Source organism: Aspergillus sydowii (assembly GCF_001890705.1).
Source record: "Aspergillus sydowii CBS 593.65 unplaced genomic scaffold ASPSYscaffold_1, whole genome shotgun sequence".
NCBI classification, from domain to species: domain Eukaryota; kingdom Fungi; phylum Ascomycota; class Eurotiomycetes; order Eurotiales; family Aspergillaceae; genus Aspergillus; species Aspergillus sydowii.
The window spans coordinates 2,968,861-2,984,114 of record NW_024467859.1 but is presented as its reverse complement, the minus strand read 5'-3'; the positions used below and the strand labels follow the sequence as shown (position 1 = coordinate 2,984,114).

The window sequence follows — 15,254 nt, the reverse complement described above, 5'->3', positions numbered from 1 at the left end:
AAGGTTCAGCTTTCCGAGTCGAAGATTCTCCATTACTAACCCATTTACGGTGTAAAGCTGCATAGCGCCTGGCCATAGACACCATGGTGCCTTAGGGCGGCGAGCCGCGGTGTGAGTGGGGTCACGAGAATGCAGCAAAAAAAAAAAAGTCAGGTGCCAACGGCGGGGAAATCTTTGGTTTTTCGGAGACCACCATCCCTCTCCGCTTCCGACTCTCTGCTCTTACTGCATTGCCATGTTGAGTTCTTTTTAGTCGTTTCGATATCCAACGCGTCTTTCGTATCCCTGGTCTTTTTGCTTCGGGTTATCGCTCGGTCTTTTGGCTTCCCGCCCCCTCATATCATATAGTCATAATGGCGTCGAATTCGATCAAGCTTTTGACCGGCAACAGCCATCCGGAGCTGGCCAGTTTGGTCGCAGATAGGTGCGGTAACCTTCATACGTTGCAGATTATTCTGCTCTCAGAAATGTTCGACTAATTGTATGAATTGGTCGATAGACTCGGAATTGAATTGACCAAGATTATGGTTCTACAGTACTCGAACCAGGAAACGAGCGTAACGATTGGAGAGAGTGTCCGAGATGAGGACGGTATGGGCCCCTTACCGGCTGTCTCATAGCCCTGAGTTTCTTTTTTGGGGACAATTGAAAGTTGACTGGCGTCTTTGTCGGTCGGTTATAGTATTCATCTTGCAGTCGACCCGGCCGAACGATATCAACGACGGATTAATGGAACTTCTTATCATGATCAATGCTTGCAAGACCGCCTCTGCACGACGAATCACTGCTGTTATTCCAAACTTCCCCTACGCCCGCCAGGACAAGAAAGACAAGAGTCGTGCGCCAATTACAGCCAAACTTATGGCAAACATGCTGCAGACGGCTGGCTGCAACCATGTTATCACCATGGATCTCCATGCCAGCCAGATCCAGGGCTTTTTCAATGTTCCGGTCGACAACCTGTATGCGGAGCCTAGTATGCTTAAGTGGATTCGGGAGAATCTTGATGTGAACAACTGTGTGATTGTGAGTCCCGACGCCGGCGGTGCCAAACGGTAAGTGGATATATACCATGCAGTTCTACGTTATACCCCAAATGCCCTGTGCTAATTCTTTGGATTCTAGAGCGACTGCCATCGCTGACCGGTTGGATCTACAATTTGCCTTGATCCATAAGGAGCGTCCACGTCCGAACGAGGTCTCACGCATGGTCCTTGTCGGTAGCGTGAAAGATAAAGTGGCCATCATCGTTGATGATATGGCCGATACATGCGGAACCCTCGTCAAGGCAGCCGATACAGTTATGCAGCATGGCGCCAGGGAAGTCAACGCAATCGTCGTACACGGTATCCTTTCCGGCAAAGCCATTGACAATGTGAACAACAGCTGCCTGAAGCGGATAGTTGTGACCAACACCGTCCCTCACCAAGAGAAGAAGGAAGTTTGCGACAAGATTGAGACCATAGATATCAGTCCGACACTAGCAGAGGCTTGCCGCCGCACGCATAATGGCGAGTCTGTGAGTTTCCTATTTTCTCACACGGTTGCCTAGGTTTCCATTTTATCTTTTTTCCCGGACTGTACAAGATCTGTGAGAACCCCGCGGGAGATTGTCAATTACCTTTCGTTTGTCTACTCTGCCATACAACTGCAAGTAATGAAGCATGAGCCAAAAACAAAACTTTAGAGGTTTTGTCTGATCAGATCGAAAAGTTGACGGCGCTATTGATTTCCACTTACCAACTAGGTTACGAGTTGATGCATCTGTGTATATACCTTGTTATGCTGACGGAGTTCTTTGTATATGTGTTTTTGTTTTTTTGTCTTCTTTAATTTTCTTTTTTTTTTTTTGGCTTGTTACACCTAGAAACATTCCAATATATGGTCAAATCAAATTTTATCTGTCCGCGGCCGCGTGGGCGGAAACCTTGCTTCTTTTGGGTTAACAAATCGAAGACCCCCCAGAGCCTTTCTGACTATATGCACTCTTGTTGGATGCAGTGATATCGACCTACAGGAGCCAGACTGGGCCTTGTGTGCTCCAGATTACCTCACAAAAATCGTCAAAGCCTACGACCGAAATACCTAGGCTGCACACTACATCAACGCGGACGATATTCAAGCTTGGTAGGTCATGAAATAATGCGTTTTGATTTTTATTTTGTCCACAGTCCAGCATGAAGAAAAAAAAGGAAAAAAGAGATCTATGGAAGATCGACACGGCTTGCGCACTCCTCCCGGCCCCCGAGGTTTCGTTTGCAGATTGAAGGCTCTTTTCCCTCCCAAAAAGAGCTTCCATAACCAGCTTCATGTTACTACCCTGGCTTCTTTTTTACAAAATAAAAAAAGAAATTGGCGAAAGAGGCAGGCATTGACCGTCGTTGTCTTGAGATTTCTTTATCCATTTTGCATTTCCTTTCCTTTCCCTAGCCATAACAGAGACGTACGTAACCCGACCATTAGAAACCCCTCGGAGAAAGAAAGAATTGAAACCAAAACACCCTTTACTTCCTCATGGAAGACGCCCGTCGCTTGCGGAGCTCGTCCTTCTTGGCCTTCTCCTCGTGGACACGGCTGGCGAGGAGCTTAGCGTAGTCGTTACTGTATACGTGTTAGTAGGGATCCTTTTACGTGGAATTTGTGGACGGGTAAAGCTTACGCAGCCTCGCGAGCAGACTCAGCACGGCGGCGCTTGAGAGCGATTCTGTGACGCTTGCGCTGGAGACGCTGGGGGGTGACCAGACGCTGGATCTTGGGGGCCTTGGTGTAGTCCTTCTTGCCCTCCTTGGTGACGGTGCGGCGGATGACGAACTTGCGGACGTCGTCCTTCTTGTCGAGACCGAAGAAGTTACGGATCTTGGTGGCACGCTTGGGTCCGAGTCTCTTGGGGACAACGGTGTCGGTGAGACCGGGGACCTCACCCTCACCCTGCTTGATGATGCTGAGGGCAAGGACGGCAAGGTCGAGACCGGTGATGGCACCACGGACACTCTTGCGCTTGCGCTCACCGGTGCGGCGGGGGCGGTAGCAGCTGTGGCCGTCGGCGAGGAGGAGACGGGTACGGGTGGGGAGGAGAACTGTAGGGAACGTGTAAGTTTTCTCTTTCTTGTCGTGATAGTAACATTTTCCGGGCGGCGATTCGTTACATACCACCCTGCTTCATGGGGAAACCTGTAAACCAGAAACAACGTTAGCCATTTGAACTTGTTATCATTTCAACAATTCCCCCGCAAAACGTGTGCGAAATTCCGGTGAAATATCCACCGTCCACGCCCGAGGTCCAAGTTGTAACCAAATATCGAGAAAAAGTCCAGTCGTACCTTGCTTGTCGTTACCACCAGTGATCTTGAAGAGGTAACCCTTGAATTCGTCACCGAGAGAGTCGCCGGGAACCTATTAACCAGGAAGACGCCGCAATCAGCCACTCCAATTCATATTGATTCATTGTGCGTATTTCTCATTTTCTTTTTTGCTTTGGCGTAGAACGGATGTATATCTCGGGGATAGAGGGATTCGACTAACTTCGGTGCCCATGCGCTTCTCCATGAAAGGACGAAGCTTGCGCTCATCGTCGATTTCGACGATCTTCTGCGACCCATTGGCCGGGTAGGAAATGTTGAGCTTCATCTTGACGGTGATGCGCAGTCAAGACGGAGGGCGCGGATTGTCGACGGTCGAAGTGGTGCGTTCGGTCGTTCAAGCGAAAGACAAGTGTGGATTTTTGTGTCGATTACCCTTTGGTGTAGCGAGAATTCGGTCTGTGGGTGGCTGACTCAGCGGCTAGCCCAGGAGGGTTTAGGCGCCTCGGTAGGGCTCTTAGTCATTCAGCGCCTGGGGCATTAACGAACGGCCCCTGTCGCCCTCAGGCATCGGCCTGAAACTAACTGGATTTGATGTGAAGATCGGCAGTCCAGTGTCTCACGAGTCACAGCGCCGTCTCATCCTTTGTATATAGGGCCTGATTCTATATCATCGCATCTGTATAGATTCTCCTCGTAATTGATATCATTCTTCTTCTATTCATCGCGCAGCTAGTTACATATCCCTATCTGATACGTAGTCGAGTGACGCAATGCAGCCAATTTGGGCGATTCTCCGGCCGCTTAATTATCCTCCGGGCTGAGCAAGTCCATGATGGTCTCTCGCCTTTTCTTTCTCGTCTCTGCTTCTCTGGGGCGCGTATATGTGCAGTCGCTCGGCCTCCCATTGTTAGGATTTATTTACCCTTCTTTCCCGCGCTTCTTTGCCCTCAGCTGCCCCTTCTACTCATCCACTCTTTTCTCTTCCCCCTTTATCGCTCATCATCGCTCACACGACAGTCAATAACAATCCGAACCATCTCCGGGTTCTCAATCACTTTTCCTCCATAATACAATAACGCTGGATCAGCTGCCCACATAATCCAGCTTGTTACCTTCTGGGGTCTCCAACAAAGAACATCTCGCCGATCTCCGATTCTCTATCGACTACTCCGTTGGCGCCGAGCCGAGGTGATCAGCGCTCCCGGCCGTTTCTTTGTATATGCGCTTTGTCTCTTCAATACGCGCCCAAGGATGAGGCTTGCTAGCAAGTTTCACATCGTTTGCGCCTTCGCGGTGTTTAGTATAATTCTTTCTTCCTTGTTTCTCGGCTCTCAGCGTTTCGCCTACCGAAGGGTTGGCGCTGCGGACCAACCAATTGTGGATTTCCAAGCCGCAGCCTTCCCAGACCATAGACTGGTCGTTTTTGGTGATACATGGAGCGACAACAATGCCAAAGAGGTCCAGGGCGGCAGGATCTGGACTGACTGGCTGTGCTCTTCAGTGAGTCCGACTGAAGCCGGGTATGTCAGATACCCCGGAAATAAACTAACTGAGTGGTATCCGTAGTTCTCGTGCCATCTTGAGAATTTTGCGCAGACCGCTAAGTCTTTGAGAGGAACTTACCTTGGCTCTGTCGTGGAAAATGATAAGCTCTCCGGCGCAGTGGGCATCCTATACAAGTCCCCAGTTGCCGATTTTAAGACGCAGGTCAAACAGTGGCTGGCAGCTGAGGCAAAAGCTGTCCAGAATCTAGGCGAGAACGCGATTCATGACCGCCACAACCGCACCGTTTTGGTGGTTTCCTTTGGGGTCTGGGATCTGTGGAATATGATAGAAAGGAACTACGAGACAGCAACCAAGTCAGTCGACTACAGCGTCGAAGTCATTATGGAACAGTTAGATATGCTGTCTGAGAACTGGGGCAGTGACGACCTCAAAATCATCTTGACATTGGTTCCGGATGTAACCTTTCAGCTTTCCGTCCGCTTGGGGATCAGCATGTTTCTCAACACAAGAAGGCTGTTAAGCTTGTTGCGCATTGGAACAGGAAGGTTAAAGGCGCAGTGGAGAAATGGGGGAAAGGAACGATTTATCTGTTCGATACTGAGACATTCCTCGTTGATATCATCCGGGACCGCCAGCTCTACTTGGTGGGCATTGAAGAATCCAACGGACTGGGTAGGAACCAAGATCCTGGGTGGGAAAATGTTGAGGATGCATGTGTTGAAAGCAAGCAGCAATGGGTAGTTACATCGGAGAGCAAACGATGCGAAAACCCGGACAAGTACCTATTTTGGTAAGACGAAGGCATTACCCTGTCTCATTTGAGGAGCCCGACTGATGTATGGAAGGAATGAGATGCACCTCGGCCCCTCCGCGCACCGACTCATGGGCACTGAGGTGTGGCACTGAGGTGTTTCGTGGTATCGAGGAGATGTGGCTCCGGTAACGCAGAATGTGGATCTCTTGAACGAGACTTCCAAGTTTCAAGACTGCTCTTCAGAGGTACCGAATATGTACCTGTACCGACCGAACAGCAAATGGCCGGCCCTGGAAAGGGAGGATGCGCTATGGAGAATGGTCGGGCTCGCCATGGAGAATGGTCGGGCTCGCCAAACGACTCAAATGTGAGCGAACGGGCAGCACGGAGAGCCGCATCTCCGGAAGGAGTGGCTTAAGAAGCTGATCTCAGTATTTCTGATTACTGAGCATTAAGAGGTCTTAGGCATGGTGTTCACTGTTCACCAAAACCTGGATGTAGGCGCGCCGGGATGATGGCCAACAACAGGGATCAACGTGGGTTTGTGGCACGGTAGCATGCCAGCGAAAGAGCACTGAAGACCGTGGAGACCAAGTAGGCACCGGCCAAGGTGTTAAGTGATGGCATTGTAACGCGATGATGAAAGTAGCTGTGGGGTGGATCGGAATGTGAGAAAAGCCGGAAGGAATGCCACCAAGCTGAAGGGTCCAGAACATGAATTCCCAGCTCGGGGTAGCATCTGTTCGCGCCGCCGGACAGAGTAAAGTAGATTTCCCAATGTCCAGAGGCTAGAGATCTTGGAAAGCAGGGGCCCTTCAGGAGATTCGGAAAAGCCAGCAGGAATCACAGTGACAGGTGGGGGCGGATCTGCCAGTTCTTTGTTCTCATATTCTTTGCTTCTTTCTTTGTCTCTCGGAGATCTGTTGGCGAGGGCGCGGATGTTGGTTGGAGGACGCACAATGGGCAGCACTCGGTTGCTTGGGAGGGCGCTACTGACTGCGACTGGCTGGAAGTCGCACCAAAAATGAAGCTATTCTGCCTCGCCGTGGTGGAGGAGCGCAGCCATTGGGCGGCTGGCCCCTGCAGTCACGCCGCATGCGGGAACCGCAGACAAAGAACAACAATAATGGCGATTACTCTGCGGTAAACCCTTCGGTCGACCCTCTTGGGCATTGCTACCTTACCAGATACTGACGACTCTACGGCCTGGCTCGCCTGTTCGAGTTCCTGGCCAGATCCATGTACAATTCAAATGTTTCATCCGGCGTTTGGCGGCCTCCATCACATCATGGATCACATCCCTGGTTATGGGGTGGTGGAATCCAACGAACAACCAACAGGCGCTGAGACAAAGAACCAGCGATCCCCGTCAGCTCTGGCCTGCAAGTGGAGGGAGAACAGAAGGCTTGGTCTTTTAACAGTCACTCGATCCCTAACAAAGGACTTGAACGCCCAAACCCAAATCCCAAATCCCAGTCGGCAGTCTGCCCATCTCTCGCCAACTAACCCGTTCAAAGAAAGACAAAAGGGAAATCGCGAGTTGGATTAATCTGTCTCGTTATTTTATTATTTTTATCTCTATTATTATTGTCAGCCTCCAAGCGCGAGGCTGCGTCCATCGCCCAGGGCCTTATACATATCGCGTTTCTTTCTTCCTTTCTTTCCCTCTCCTCTCGTTGCTTGTTCCTTTCTTTCTCGCGTTTGCACCCAGCGTTCTTTCATTCCATCGCTATACCTCGCCTCTGCCTCTTTCTTTGGTCTGGGTATTAAATAAATGTCTTACGATCGAGTTCTCCCAAAACCTCCTGCTCTGCACTATGACTCTCCCCAGGCCTCTTTATCAAGACCGACCAGCAACCTCCTTGAACATAAGATAATGAACGACGGTATCACAATGTCTGACCACCAAATGGATAAGGCCACGTCCTATCGCTACTCCGAAAGCCTGCCTCAGGTCAACCTCCTGTCTCTCCATCGGTCTCGTCTGAGCGCGGAGAAGACCCCAACTAGTCCGTCAGCTTCATCAACCCTGGAATCTTCCAAGCCGACGTCAGGTTTACCAACAAAGTCCCTTCCCATGCGGGATCAGTCTTCAATATCCGAGCGTTCCTCATCTTCTAGTCCGGTCAAGCCGGCGGCTCCAGGACCAAGAGAGTCGGTCACTCAGTTCTGCCTCTGTCAACCAGACCCTAAGATCCCTCGGCCTCGCAATGGTAAGCCAATAGAACAAGAATACTACACACAGCCGCTAACTGCAGTTATCTACAGCTTTTATTCTCTATCGCCAGCACTACCAAGGGGCGGTAGTAGCTCAAAATCCTGGTTTAGCTAACCCGGACATATCAAAAATAATTGGCGAACAATGGAGAAAGCTACCACAAGCAACCAAGGATGAGTGGAAGGCTTTGGCAGAGGTAAGTAAGCCCCAGGAAGAGGCAACATTTCTTCTTCTTCTCTTCTAACGTGAATACAGGAGGAAAAAGCTCGGCATCAGCAGCAGTACCCAGAGTACCGATATCAGCCTCGTCGTTATGGTCGCGATGGGACCTCAAGGAGCTTGAGCTCGGGGCTCAGTCATAATCCTCCCGGCTCCACGATCTGTAACCGATGTGGAGGCAGGATTATGAACCCACCTGCTTCTCCAGACACTGTCTTTGGCTCAACTTCCAGCAGTTCGATGTCGAGTGGGAGAGCTTCCCAAGGGGATGTGGGATCAGCTCGGAGCAGTTATAGTGCGGATCAAAGGGCCATGAAGCATGGGAGCCATGGAGAGCACCGCCTTTCCCGCCCGCGCCAGTGGGAGGAAAGCGAAGCCCGGTGTCCGGATTCAAAACGGCGTCGAACAAACCCCATGCCATTTAGGACAGACTTCCATCGCGATAAGAGCCCACCGGGGTCACCATACTCCACGCCATCATACGGCAGCCGCACAGATAGCTTAAGTGTACGAGGGGTGGGCCATGCAATGCAAGCACCACGGGATCTTCGCCCAGTGAAAGAGCATCCGCAGCCAGACCCTAGCCTGAAGCTTCCACCGTTGCAGACAGCTGCCTCCATGGCAGGTTCAGCAACACCAGTCACTCCATTTTCAGCAGCAGATGGCTTAAATGTAGAAGCGGCGGTTATGAACATCCCGTTTCTCAATAAAATCAAACTCCTGGCTAAAATATCGCCTCAACTTCCATTGTCCTTCCGTGAAGGGGAGTCTCCTCGCCGTGGTCCCGTGATCGCCGTAGATGGGCAGGATTCAACATTAGTGAAGATGGTAACGGAATACCTAAGCACCGCATTGCAAAAGGAGGGCAAATTTCAGTCTCGTATATTTGACGGTCCTGAGATTATCCAAGAAAAACGAGAAGATAGTACAGAGCCCGAAGAGATGGGCGACAAGCAGGTTGAGTATTTCAACCGCATCTCCAAGTGGCACCAGATCTCGGATGAGATCAAAAGCTTCGTCAAGTCGGAGCCATCGCGTCGCTCCGCAGAACCCAGCTCAGGGAACGAAGCTGGCGGCTCTCCCGGCGTCTCACCGCGAACCATTATTACCAAGACGACAGATATACAGATGAGTTCACCACCAGCGTCCAGCGAAAATGGGTCAGAGACTTCATCGTCACCCCCAGGGACTGCTGTCCCTAGTTCTCTGCCTGTGGCATTAGTCCCGCGGTATCAACTTACGACAGCCGATGCATATGCATGCATGGTGCCCATTGCCGATTCTTATAACATCCCGGATCATTGGCAGTGGATGGCATCTCTATGGCGCGGTGCAGTTGGGCCTGATATCACAGTATACATTAGGGACTGCGATGCGCAGGAAATGAAACACGCCAGTAATCCTGTTGATATCCGCCTACAGGATGCGAAAACAGTTGTCGTTCGGAAACTTGCAAATTCTCCGAATGAGATCGAGGAGAAAGTCCTGAAGCGGCTAGGCTTCGAGATTGAAGACTACCTTACTCAGTAGTCTCAGTAGCTTTCCCCCATGAGCTCATTTAGCTTTATTTTATTTTATTTTCATTTTTCCTTCACATTCTATTGTCAGTGTTACTGAGTTTAGCATTAAGACTGGGATTATTACAAGGGTGCTTTTGGGAGGTTATCTGATCATGGTACATAGTTACATGCGACGGACTGGGGGTTTTGGATATTCTTTCTAAACTTGCGGAGTTTTTGGCAACCCTCTCGTTCTACCCATTATATAGGTTCTCTGTTTGACTTGGATATTATAATTTCGTAATCCCTGCCACTTATCAAGTTGCCACTGAATCACTTTGAAATTTCATACAATTTTTGCCCTGATAGTTACTGGTGCCTGAGGCTGCTGTACTTTTTTTTCCCAATATAACTAAATATGGTAAGGCGTGAAGCGGTAAATGCTCGCAGCCAATGATAACCGCCGATATAAGCAGCCCCAGGGACAGGGCATCCATGGCTACCTACCTTCAGCCGGAGCAACAGTCGCAACTTTTCCTCTATCCATCCATCCCATCGCCGTATAATGCAGTAAGAAGAGCCTTCTGAGGCTCATTAAATATGGTCTTGGGCTCTAGTCATCAAGGGATATGTCTTGATTCTTTGTCCGTTATCTCAGATGGGGTATCTCATCTCAAGGTGTGTGTGTTACTTGCCCCATCGACTGAGCATGACTGAGCCGGATCTTCAGAAATTGCTCATATAAGGCTATTCCCAAGATATGGGCTCACATGTTACATAGTAGCAACACAGTACATTCTGAGGCCTCTTGTGGCCCTGCTGTAAACATGGATTCTGCTGAACAGCTGAATCCCCCTTCTCTCCTCAGCACCTCTGGGAGCAATACTAACCCAGCGTCAAGTTCTGCGACATCTGTGGTTCCCCAGTCCTTGGTAAAAACCGCCAAGACCGAGATGACGCTATTACTAGAAGACTTGAACTCTTTCATTGCTGTCGGTGTTTTGGAGAAGCCGAGTGCGGATCTCGAGGGCATCAGTCCTGCCGACGTGTTCCCTGGTGCGGAAATCGCCAACCTAGAGAAACACAACTGGATAAGGACGACGACTCACCAGGATCCACAAGGCGGTAACGTTTCTTATATCCGAGTTTATGTTTTGCCTGACGATGTTGGGCGAAAGTTCATCCCCCGGTCTAGCACCGGGCTGAGAAGAGCGCTCAAGATCGTGATGTCCAGGGTCGATCCTTCGCCTAAAGCTTGGGCTGGGGAAGAGATATCGGATGAGAGGGTAGTGAATTTTTCTCCCGTGAGCGCCGACGATGAGTCTCTGTGGTATATCTTCAATACCCTTCAGGATCCGAGCCCTGCTGTGGAGACGATGCGGAACCCATATGCCAAACAAGCCATGCAGGATATGCTATCCAACACTTCTGCATATCAGAGTGATGTTGAAGAAGGAAAAGCTTTCACTGGTGTTTTGGGGCTCATGACTCCGCTATATCCATATCAGCGCCGTTCCGCGGCCACGATGATTCAGCGCGAAGTGCAACCATATCAAATGCTAGATCCACGACTACAGCCTTGTACGAGTCCGACAGGTCAGGAATACTACTATGACAGAGAAAAAGGCAGCATTGTACGGGAGAAGAAAATGTATTCAGAGGCCTGTGGAGGGATCCTCGCGGAGACCATGGGCTGCGGCAAAACTCTAATTTGTCTGGCTGTGATTTTGGCTACTCGGGGTCACTTCCCCCAAATTCCTCTTGAGCATCAGTCTATGCAAAACCCAGAGAGACCTCGAACTGGTAGCCTTCTGGAGATGGCGGCGGCAACTGCTGGTCGATTGTCCGTGCCTTGGAAAGCGCATTTTGACCATTTGGCTGGGATGGGAGAGGTTTACGATAGGTGCATCAAAGCCTGCGAGACCAGCCGTGGCTCGTATGCTATTACCCCTCCGGCAGGGAGATATACAGGCCGTACAACGGTCGAATACCCTCGTTTGGCTGAGAAACGCATCTATCTTTGTTCTGGGACCTTAATAATCGTGCCCCCTAACCTCCTTGACCACTGGACAAGCGAAATTGCGGCGCACACAGACGGTCTGAATGTTCTTACATTGCAGAGTACTGCAGATGTGACTCCGTCGTTAGAGAAGCTTTTCGCATACGATATCGTTCTCTTCTCGAGGACTAGATTCGAGAAAGAGGCAGATGACAAGAAACCTTCGCCATTGACAAAGTTGCATTGGTTGAGGATTATCGTCGATGAAGGACACAACGTGGCTGGCCACGGACAGAAGACGACTATGACACACCTTCTTGATCAGATTCCTGTTGAGAGACGATGGGTTGTATCTGGGACTCCGTCCAGCGGGTTGTATGGAGTTGAGGTTAGCTTGGCCTCTCAGGAAACACACACAACAGACACCGATTTGGCTGAAGCTACCACAGCCGTGCTCCGGGGGAGGAAGAAGACCGGGAAAGCTGTCGATAATGAACTGAAAGACCTGGATAAGCTGCGTCTGATAGTGGTCGAATTCTTGGATCTCAAGCCCTGGTCCAACTCTAGAAACGACGATCCCGCAAATTGGACGACGTATATCAAACCCGTTGGACCCGATGGAAAGCGACGAAAGGCTCCGTCTCTACGAGCGACCTTACAAAGTCTCGTTGTTCGTCACCGGCTGGATGTAATCCATAATGAGATTCCCCTGCCGCGGTTGCATAACAAAGTGATACATCTGGAACCCACATTTTACGACAAGCTGAGTCTGAACTTGTTCATCTTCATCCTTGCCGTCAACGCAGTTACGTCAGAGAGACAAGACCAAGATTACATGTTTCATCCACGGAACCGCAGACATCTTAGTCGTGTTATTAGTAATTTGCGGCAAGCCGGTTTCTGGTGGGCGGGCTCGGACTTTGAGTTGGAAGGAACCGTCGATGTCGCTGTCAAGTATCTTGAGGACAACAGGGAGAAGATGAGTGTAGACGATATTTCAATTCTCACGCAAGGAATTTCAATTGCGCAAATTGCGCTCGGCTCGGGTGGCTGGAATGGATTTAAGAAGATGCATGAGTTGGGAGTTTTTGTTTCAAATTTCCCATCAGAGGCTCGGAACTTCTGGGCATTAGATCCAGCTCAGTCTAATCGGGAGCCTTTGCTGTTAGGCATATCTCAAGCGCGATTGGCCCAACAATTTGTCACAAAGCATCTCGGAGCTTGCGATCCAGCTGAGGGCTTAGCTGGTGCGGGTATCAAGATCCGTAGCGAGCTATCCAACCGTGAAGGATCTGATCCCTCAGCTACGCCCAAAAAGACTACACCTGAAATTTCAGTTAAGAGTAAGGGCAAAGAGACCTTTCTGAAAGGCTTTTGCAAGGAACTGTCTCCTGAATCACCGCTCATTCGAACCAAGCTGATCGCTACAGCATCAGCAAAGCTAACGTACCTGCTAGACCAGGTTCAGGAACACCACAAGGAGGAAAAGATTATTATCTTCTACGACAACAACAATTCCGCATACTGGATTGCTGAAGGCCTCGAACTCCTCGGAATTGATTTCCGTATCTACGCCAACACCTTGAAACCAGCACTTCGTGAAGAATACCTTACGTTGTTCCGTGAGTCCGAACATGTCCGCGTGCTGCTAATGGATCTTCGTCAAGCTTCGCATGGTCTCCACATTGCACACGCATCGAGGGTCTACATTGTCAACCCTATTTGGCAACCAAATATTGAGAGCCAAGCAATCAAACGTGCCCACCGCATTGGACAGACCCGTCCTGTATTCGTTGAGACCCTCGTCCTCCGAGGCACGCTAGAAGACAAGATTCTTCAACGCCGAAAGGCAATGCCCGACACAGAAATACAGAATGACCTCTTAGACGACAGCACCATGAGTTCAATAATCCAACACGAGCGTTTCGTCCCCATGCCGTTCCATGAAGGCCTGGCGTCTCTCGCATATCTCAAGCATCCTACAGGCTTTTTCGACAAACACCGTCTCCCAATCCCAGATAGTGCTGACGCTAATATCGGAGCGGTGCCTGAGTACAAACTCCCCGCAACACCGTCGAAACGGAGACGCAGCGTCAACATAGGCTTTGACTTAGAGCCGGATCTCCTTTCTCCAAAGCGACGACGAACTCCCCCGCGTTTGCAATTTCGCAATGCGAATGGGATACTCATGGAGTCGCCGAGCCCACGACGGAGTGTCACTCCTACTCATCATCTTGTTCAATTTACCACGACTTGAGTGAGAACTTTGATCTACAGTACTAGTACTATTTGACGGAGTTGTTTCCAGAATCTGTATACCCTTATGGCCAATAAATGTGAATTTTTTTCTCAGCTCAGCATGTTTCAGCACCGTAATAGGAAAACCGTGCAGATCTAAATGCAATATATTTATGGACCAGGACCTAGCTAACTATAGTATCAACATTACCTTATCTGGTAAACCCGCATCGCATCATACGTCACATGATACCCCACCTCCAAGCTCAACAACCGGCGTAATTCAACAGAATAAAAGACAGGCCTCAAATCCTCCAGGAGAAAGAGAACTAGAGATAGACAAGAAAAGGGGGCAAAAATATGACAAAAACATCCATAATTGCCCTTTCAGGGCCGTCCTCAAGCGGGAAAACTACCCTCGCCCGCCTTCTCCAGCGCATCTTTTCCAATCATCCAGAGCAGCAGATATCAACGTTTATAATACACGAAGATGACTTTTACCATCCTGATGATAAGTAGCTAACCCCTCCCTCTCTAGCCCCAGTGAAACTCTCGCAAAATGTGACCGCTACTAAGAAAGACGTTTAGAATCCCCTACACGACAACCCCCTCCGGCACCCCAATCCAAGACTGGGACTGCCTTGAGGCACTGGACATCAACTTCCTAACCTCGGCACTCCGTTACGTCCATGAACACGGGCATCTTCCGACCCGGCTACGCTCGAAGGAAGATCTAAATGACGTTTCTCCTGACTCGGGCGTTGACGAGGCCCTTGTTGAGGAATTGAGGGGGCATGTATCTGAGCGGGCTGGGAAGACCTTATCATCTTCATCTTCACCTCCTGTGACGCTAGCGATTTTGGAAGGATTCCTCCTGTTTGCGCCTCCGCGGGCTGAGAATGGAGGAGAAGGGCATGGGCTCCGCGGTGTACATGACCAGATTGATGTGCGGCTTTTCCTGCCAGCGCCGTATGATCTTGTTAAGGAGCGGAGGGAGAGAAGGAGTGGGTATGTGACTATTGGGCCCGCGCCAGGACCGGAGCTACCACAGAGGTCATCAGCTTCGGCTTCGGATGATGGGAAAGGTGGTGAGGAGGTGGATTTGGAGAAGGAAGATGATCGGCAGCCGCAGAATTTCTGGACGGACCCGCCGGGTTATGTGGATGACATTGTCTGGCCACGTTATGTGAGGGATCATGCGTGGCTGTTGCTTCCGGAGAAGGGCGCGGGATCGGAGCCTCTGTCTTCAATTGAGAATACAGACGATCTGGTTAAGAGAGTTGGCCAGGGCATCAATGTGAGGATAAACGCTGGCGTCACTGTTGCTCCAGGCCAGGGTGCTCTCCCAATGGCAGATTTGCTGAAGTGGGCGGTTGAAAAAGTCTTGGATCATCTAGAACAGAACAACAGACTTGGTAACTAAATAAATTCATAAATTTTCTGGTACTTATTCGTATACTCATACTAAACCCGCACTTCATATTCAGAACACCCCTAATCCCTAATCTATAAACAATCC

At 50.1% G+C, this 15,254-nt stretch overlaps 5 protein-coding genes across 5 annotated transcripts; 4 read left to right on the top strand and 1 right to left on the bottom strand.

The window, feature by feature from the left end:
- The first annotated feature begins 219 nt into the window (after positions 1 to 219).
- Positions 220 to 1,879, top strand: ASPSYDRAFT_315180 (ribose-phosphate diphosphokinase). The gene is made up of 4 exons (XM_040844881.1): positions 220 to 424; positions 500 to 591; positions 683 to 1,055; positions 1,126 to 1,879. The coding sequence occupies exons 1-4, from the start codon at positions 354 to 356 to the stop codon at positions 1,550 to 1,552; spliced, it is 963 nt and encodes a 320-aa protein (XP_040708202.1). The 5' UTR covers positions 220 to 353; the 3' UTR covers positions 1,553 to 1,879.
- A 362-nt stretch (positions 1,880 to 2,241) lies between these two features.
- ASPSYDRAFT_167987 (40S ribosomal protein eS6) lies at positions 2,242 to 3,627 on the bottom strand (the record flags this gene model as incomplete). Its single annotated transcript, XM_040843386.1, has 5 exons — positions 2,242 to 2,601; positions 2,660 to 3,077; positions 3,151 to 3,171; positions 3,321 to 3,393; positions 3,523 to 3,627. 5 exons carry the CDS (start codon positions 3,625 to 3,627, stop codon positions 2,505 to 2,507), a joined length of 714 nt encoding a protein of 237 aa, XP_040708201.1. The 3' UTR covers positions 2,242 to 2,504.
- Positions 3,628 to 4,553: 926 nt separating this feature from the next.
- ASPSYDRAFT_84403 (uncharacterized protein) lies at positions 4,554 to 5,714 on the top strand (the record flags this gene model as incomplete). The annotated part of the gene is made up of 4 exons (XM_040851342.1): positions 4,554 to 4,802; positions 4,869 to 5,264; positions 5,321 to 5,598; positions 5,654 to 5,714. The coding sequence occupies 4 exons, from the start codon at positions 4,554 to 4,556 to the stop codon at positions 5,712 to 5,714; spliced, it is 984 nt and encodes a 327-aa protein (XP_040708200.1).
- Positions 5,715 to 7,471: 1,757 nt separating this feature from the next.
- ASPSYDRAFT_142548 (putative HMG box transcriptional regulator) lies at positions 7,472 to 9,529 on the top strand (the record flags this gene model as incomplete). Its single annotated transcript, XM_040841251.1, has 3 exons — positions 7,472 to 7,775; positions 7,831 to 7,976; positions 8,036 to 9,529. 3 exons carry the CDS (start codon positions 7,472 to 7,474, stop codon positions 9,527 to 9,529), a joined length of 1,944 nt encoding a protein of 647 aa, XP_040708199.1.
- Positions 9,530 to 10,325: 796 nt separating this feature from the next.
- ASPSYDRAFT_53900 (uncharacterized protein) lies at positions 10,326 to 15,158 on the top strand (the record flags this gene model as incomplete). The annotated part of the gene is made up of 4 exons (XM_040848757.1): positions 10,326 to 10,507; positions 10,535 to 13,710; positions 14,085 to 14,250; positions 14,324 to 15,158. The coding sequence occupies 4 exons, from the start codon at positions 10,326 to 10,328 to the stop codon at positions 15,156 to 15,158; spliced, it is 4,359 nt and encodes a 1,452-aa protein (XP_040708198.1).
- Between the last annotated feature and the right edge of the window lie 96 nt (positions 15,159 to 15,254).

Excerpts from the sequence above, each read along its gene's own strand:
- ASPSYDRAFT_315180 (XM_040844881.1), top strand. The coding sequence starts at position 354 with ATGGCGTCGAATTCGATCAAGCTTTTGACCGGCAACAGCCATCCGGAG. Across the intron at positions 592-682 it reads GAGTGTCCGAGATGAGGACG|TATTCATCTTGCAGTCGACC; the intron begins GTATGGGCCCCT and ends GGTCGGTTATAG. Across the intron at positions 1,056-1,125 it reads GACGCCGGCGGTGCCAAACG|AGCGACTGCCATCGCTGACC; the intron begins GTAAGTGGATAT and ends TTTGGATTCTAG.